Source organism: Micropterus dolomieu, unplaced genomic scaffold, assembly GCF_021292245.1.
Source record: "Micropterus dolomieu isolate WLL.071019.BEF.003 ecotype Adirondacks unplaced genomic scaffold, ASM2129224v1 contig_14781, whole genome shotgun sequence".
NCBI lineage: Eukaryota > Metazoa > Chordata > Actinopteri > Centrarchiformes > Centrarchidae > Micropterus > Micropterus dolomieu.
Genome location: NW_025743767.1, coordinates 1 through 6,556, shown reverse-complemented (window position 1 = coordinate 6,556; position 6,556 = coordinate 1). Strand labels below are relative to the sequence as shown.

The window sequence follows — 6,556 nt, the reverse complement described above, 5'->3', positions numbered from 1 at the left end:
ATATGTAGTGACTCTGCAGCCAGAAGTCACCTGGACCTGCTGTATGAAGTCCCCGGTGAAAAAGAAATATATATAATTTGTACTTTTTCTTGATGCACTTATTACATTTTAATTGTACCATACTAAGTGTATATTAAATGTGTTATTTTGGAACAACTTAAAGTATGTTAAGTGTTCTTTTAGAAATACTTAAACTCAACTTTAAAATAATTGCAATATATTTTAATATACTTTCTGATTATTAGTTTCTTACTAGTATACTCCAAGAGCCGCTATCAATATACTACAAAGCTGCTTTATGAAACCATTCAGTAAGACAATAATTCATTATTAATGCATTAAAAATACCTTGCTAAATGCCCGTATAGCATAATAAATATAATTAAAAAATGTATTTTAAAACACACACATACAGACAACTAGAAAACTTTAATCTTCTGTACATTACAAAAATAAATTCCTGGACAATAAAAGGTACAGCAGACCAAAACACGTTCAAATAAAATAAAATGAAATGACCAGTATTACTTAACAAGTTGCAAACTATTGGTAAAGGGCATTCATTATTTACAAAAAGTGATCTGCTCCTGGGTCACAGTGCAAGTCAACAGAACAGGCTTGTCATTTTCTTACATTAATACTTTGAACCTTCCCCCCTACTGTCAGGAGCACTCATCATTTAATAATATAAATTTAATTAAACTGGACACAGACTTGTTTCTACCGAAATCATGAACCGCTAAACTCGTGCGCACAGATTGTAAAAAAGGCGAATTTTACAGTATTTTATCCAATAATGGCTTTGATACTGACCTGACAGCATTGATTGCCTGTTTAATGTCCAAAAAATGATACTGTAACCATTATAACGTTAGGCAGTGCTGGCAGAGGAGAGGCATAATTTATTGACCACACAAGATAAGATTAATTCACACTTTATTTATTTAGGCATATGACAATCGGTGATCGTATGAGAACATATTTCGATTTAATTTGAGAATTTATTTCCACACGGTAGCTAAGAAATAAAAAGTCCTGCAGCTAATTGATTTCTTCGTGCAAGATTGATTGATTGTTGTGTGTGCAGACGCCTGCTGCACGCGTGGGTTTGTGTTCCAATTCCATTGCCTCTGACGCGTGATCGGCGCTGGTTGTAAATGATTAATTGCTGTGATCGTAATGAATGTTCAATTATTTTTATACCCCTGGACAATGAAATGATGAATGTCTTTATATGTTGTATGTATATGCTGACGTTCTCAATAAAGTCAATAAGGGAAATTTGAGTCCGCCTGCAGGACTTTGTGTTTAAATTCAAATTCCTTTGATGTGTGACGCTGTGCTTTGATGTGAATCAATACACGTGATGTCATATAGTCCTGACTATATAAAGTGTGCTGGTAACTAAATTCTACATTCAGTTTTCACTCTTGACAAGGGACTTCCAGACCACAGTCAGAAACCATAGCGAGGTAGACAGTAGTGAAAACATTAAGCAAGATACAATTTCCAAGAAAATTACTTACTCTACACATTACTAAACACTTTACAGTAAGTTTCAAATAAACGGAAGAAAAGCAGAGCTTTGTGAACAGAACATACCAAAATGGACCAAACCGGTTTCCAGATGGACAACACTATCACACCTCTTCTGCCCATCCTAATAAAACATTTCGCAAGAATATCTACAGCACAGCGGAACATGTTAGCTGAAGGGACTTTGGACTCAGCCACACAAGCTACAGTGGCTGATGGGATACTCTCTGTGGACATCTTGACAAATATGACAGTGTTTCAGGAGCACATGCAAAAGAGTGCATCTCAGGCTGCTGTGAGTACAGTTTTGGAGAACTTCAACACTCAATTCAGAGACTCCCTCCCTGGTAGCATTGCTTGTGCTTTTCAAGTCCCACAAGACAAATGTGAGATTGCAGAAAATATGTATGCTCCACACAACAGCTCTGAATCTCCAGAAGAGATTATGGAAATAGAGGAACCAGAGAGATGTGAACTGCCTCGGAGCGTAAAATCCGAGATCTCCATCCCCTCAGTGATTGAAGCTGTGACTGACATCCTTGCCAAATGGTCCAGTAAGACACGAGACCTTACAGAAGAGGCTGAAAATGCTGTCCTTTCTCCCAGAACCTCTCTGGAAGCTCATAATGTAGCATCTGACATTGTCAAAACTGTATTAGATGACCTGCATTCTCAGGACTTGGGAGATGTAGCTAGCAGCAGTGACAAAAGATGCTCACCAAGACCTCATTTTAATATAGGGTTAATATTTGATAAAGTGAGAGACTTTCTTGTCTCACAGGCCGCACCTTCACAAGGTATCGCCAGTGCCGACCAAGCAGTTTGCAAACGCAGCTTTTTCAAGTTTGCTAAAAAAAAGTTTGTCAAAATGATGAACGAGCTGAAGACAAAACACGCAGACTTCCTTGTGAGACCCAACTCAGATTCCTGTCAGCCTAAACCCATGGAAGAGGATGACTTTGAAGAAGCTATTGATGGCATTTTACCAGGAACTGTTCCTTATTCTCCAAGGCCCAGACGTGCATCTAGTGATCCAACCAGCAACTCCACATTGATCAGCATGAGAGAGCAGCAGTTTTCTCAACTAGATTTTGAGAACATCAAAAAAGATGTTGACAGCTTGTTTAATAAATTCAACCTTCCAGAGAACGCTGCAGCAAAATCCAACAAAGCGCTGGAAGACATCAAATCCACGGGCGTGATCAGGAAGTTTTCAAAGGAGCTGACTGACAAAATATACGGTAATCTGATGGCTCGCCAGACATATAAGATTCCCACGGTCCAAAGGGTGAGAAGCGCCTCTGCCCCTGTCAGGACGAAGGCATATACCGCCACAGAGGACGCAGTGCAAAAGTTCTTGCAGCAGCTGCTGCTCTGGATGGAGATCAGCGATGAAGTGGCAGGTGCCTTAACTGACATCGAAGACCTAATCACAACAGTGCTGATTCCACCACCAGAAAATGCCACTATCAGGCTGGAGTGCCCTGAAGCCAGCAACAGGCAGACTTCAAGAATATCATCTATTAATGATGATGAAGTTTCTGCATCCGTCTGCATGGATTTTGATGGTGAGAACTTGAATGTCAGGGTTCATGTTGACAGTCAGCAATTGCGCAAATGCAATGTCGAGGTGACTTCAGGAGCTCCTGAAGAAGTAACCTCTGAACCCAGAGCAATCAATTACTCCTGTACTCCAGTGCCTGAAGGTGGGGATCTGTCCGCAGCGTCAAATGATTCCTCTTCTTCCACATCAGAGCAGATGACCAGCAAATTCATCACTGACCTGCTCATGAGGCTTGTCACAAAGGCCCCTTTGAAAACCAAAAGGTCCATGCAGATGGCAGACATCAACGCCATCATCAAGCGTCTGTCAGACAAGGTAGTGGATGAGATCAAATTCATTGGCCCTGTTAGAAAAACCAAGAACTCCATGACAAAAGTCAACAAAGCCATGATTAAAGACCTTGACCGGGAGTTTGGCTCTCCGAGAAAGATACTGGAGGCTGCAATGGCATCAAACCATACATCTTTTGATGATGCTGTTGTGAAGTATCTGAAAATCCATATAAATGCCCTCTTCAATTCACCCCCAAAGTCCGCAGTTTCCAGGTTCTTTTCAGCATTGGGAAAAGCTGCAAGCACGACCTTCGCGTGGTGCATCATGTGTTGTGGTCCAGTAGCTTACAGCTCAGCTGTCTCACACTGACCTGAACCTTTCTCACAGCGGCCATTTTGACGTACAGTAGCAGTTCTGTTCTGTTTCTGATGGCAGATGGCGCCTTAGCCTCTGCCTCATAGTGTGAATGGGCTAAATGTGATGTAGTGTAAAAGTGCTTTTAGTGGTCGTAAAGACTAGAAAGGCACTATACAAGTACAGATCATTTACCATTTACACTTGGGTCAAAATGTCCGCTGTGAGAAACGCTCAGTGCCGCACTGCAGCTCAGTGTTTAACACTGTGGCCTTACAGCAAAGATCTGGGTTGGACTCCCTGCCTTGAGCTTTGCTGTATGGAGTTTCTATACTCCCCGTGTTGGCATGGGTTTTCTCTGGTTGCTCCGGTTTCCCCCCCTATTTAAAATTTTTAAAAATCATAAAATCAATAAATTAAAAAAAACCTAAAATAGTGTTTGATTTTGGTTGTTTTTTTCTCTGCTCTCAGATTGGTTGAATCTGACAGTATTTTTTGCATTGAGTGCACGTGTCATTTTCAGCTCAATACAACAAATTGAGCTTCACAATGGAACAATGGTTTTTCTCAAACGTTTTCATTTCAAGGACCCCTAAACTGCCACAAATTAGACCACAGATCCCCATTTGATAAGATTTTTTCCCAGCATCCCCCATCTGAAAGGATTTTCAATGTTTTATTACAGAAATTGTATGAATCCCAAATAGTCAAATATTCTTTCATTGTGTTTCATGGAATTATAGTGAAAATAAATATAACTATCGTCAGTCTCATCTATTGTCACGACTACAATAAGGCCCATGAAAGCGGCTTGGCTGTCTCTTTAGATAAAACGTTTTTATTCTTCCAATGCAACTAAATGCAATCAGAGTCCGAAGATGTTCTCACTTACACATGAAACACAAATTGATGTGTTACTATCCCAACGTTTTGAACATGCAGCATTATTTAACTAATCTCTTCTCCCTTACAGGACGTGGTGACGCAACTCAGACAGCTGCAGGACGATCTGCTGAGGTTAAAGAAATAAAATAAAAAGGATGAACAACCTGCTACGGCAGTTGACACTTTGCCCAACTTTGCTCTGGAGTCTCAAAGTGAGACATCTAAATCATCAGCCATTTTCATTTGTCAGATTGTAATTCACACTTACATTTTAGTTTATAGATTGCTTTCTTATTTTCTTTGTGTGTGCTTTTGTGTGCAGTAGCCAGTGTTTTATTCCAGCTAGCCTCAAAAAATTACCAGACACAAGAGGCAGGACAGACATTTTTTGGGGATGCCTGTCTGGCGACCACCTGTGTGCCCAAGGACTGTTATTCAGGTAGGAACTACAAACACAAAACAGATGGCTCTATGATAATAGCTGACATTGGTTTACTGTCTATTATTTTTTATACATAAAATATCCTAAACTCTCTGTTTCATTCTCTTTCCTCAGGTACACTCCCCTCTGGTCCTGGAAGCTGCTGGGCCTTTGAAAGTGGGTGTGGACATTTAGTCATCGCCCTGTCCCACCCAATCGCCGAAAAAAGGTGTCTTCAACTTTGTGAAGCAAGTCAAGTCAAGAGCAACTTGGGCCATCCTGACTACTCGTGTCTGTACTTCTTCAGGGTCCATGGGAAGCTGGCAGGCTGAAGACTGAAATAAAGGAGAAGATCAACATGTGGGTGCAGAGCAGAGGATAAGTAGATATAGAGAGGTGAGTTTTTGTGAAGGGGAATCAGACTCCACACATCTAAAATATTAACAAATGTGTGCATTTTCATGGGTGGGAAACCAGTAAGCCAGGACTGGTGTTCAGTTCTGGTTCTCTCTCCGTGTTTGCGTGGGTTTACTCCGGGTGCTCCAGTTTCATCTCACACTGCAAAGACATGCAGATTAGGTTAATTGAATGTATGCATTATTAAAACAATATAGACTTTTTTTTTATTTACTACATGTTTTTAATAATGTTTATGCTTGTTTTGTTATTTATTTGAAATCCTTAATATATATAAAACATAATATCATTCCTCCATCTTACAAAAATCACACCCAGGTGAAAAAGAAATATACTTAAGTTCGTACGTTGAAGAGGACTTGCACAGCACACGCTGTGGTATTTAGAAACTGTTATGGTGTGGACAGAGTGGACCAAAAAGCAACGCTCAGGATGAAAAGTTTTTATTTAGGGAAAAAGGGGTTGAGGGAGTGGAGGTGAGGGAGAGGTGGATGCCGGGGAAACACGGGCACGGGGAACCGAGGCTACTTAGACAAGGGAGCCGGGAGCCACTGGGGACCGAGGAAGAGAGGAGGCACGGGAGAAGTGACCGGGAGGGTTGGTGGAGGAGTGTGGTGGCAGGCTGACTGGCTAAGCACGGGGAGGAGCCAGGAGGAGGTCCGAGGGGAGAGGGCAGGGTGGCGAGCCCAGTTGACTTGACAGAGGACGAGGGTGAGTGAACCTGGGGGAAGGCAGACAGACAGGGTTAGACACAGGGACAAACCAAGAGTAGGGAAACGGAAATGAAGGGGGGAAAAAAGGCTTGAGGCAAACGGTGACACCAGGTCTGGAGCAACAACGATCAAGCAGCGATTGACTGGAGAACCGGGGTTGAAGTACTGTCAGAGATGAGGCTGATTGCTGGCAGGTGTGGCAGGCAGAGGAGGTGGCCGATGAGGTGCAGGTGCGGACTGTCAACTGGCTCAGGAGCAGAGAGAGAGGGAGAGCACACACAGGGGGAAAGGAGGAGACACTAACAAGCAGGCCAAAACACCAGGGGAAAACATTATTTTGTTTAATTTTACAAGCAAAATTAACCTCTAATTAACTAACTAGCATTGTCAGAT

At 41.8% G+C, this 6,556-nt stretch overlaps 1 protein-coding gene across 3 annotated transcripts; it reads left to right on the top strand.

Annotated features, from left to right (window-relative positions):
- Positions 1–1,405: 1,405 nt before the first annotated feature.
- On the top strand, positions 1,406–6,541 carry LOC123967009. Of its 3 annotated transcripts, none has more exons than XM_046043059.1 (3): positions 1,406–4,824; positions 4,935–5,051; positions 5,169–6,541. In XM_046043059.1, the coding sequence occupies exon 1, from the start codon at positions 1,607–1,609 to the stop codon at positions 3,740–3,742; it is 2,136 nt and encodes a 711-aa protein (XP_045899015.1). In that variant the 5' UTR covers positions 1,406–1,606; the 3' UTR covers positions 3,743–4,824; positions 4,935–5,051; positions 5,169–6,541. The 3 variants fall into 3 exon arrangements, with proteins under 3 accessions (XP_045899015.1, XP_045899016.1, XP_045899014.1); XM_046043060.1 differs by having other exon boundaries at positions 4,935–5,262; positions 5,341–6,541; XM_046043058.1 differs by having other exon boundaries at positions 4,935–6,541.
- The last annotated feature ends 15 nt before the right edge of the window (positions 6,542–6,556 follow it).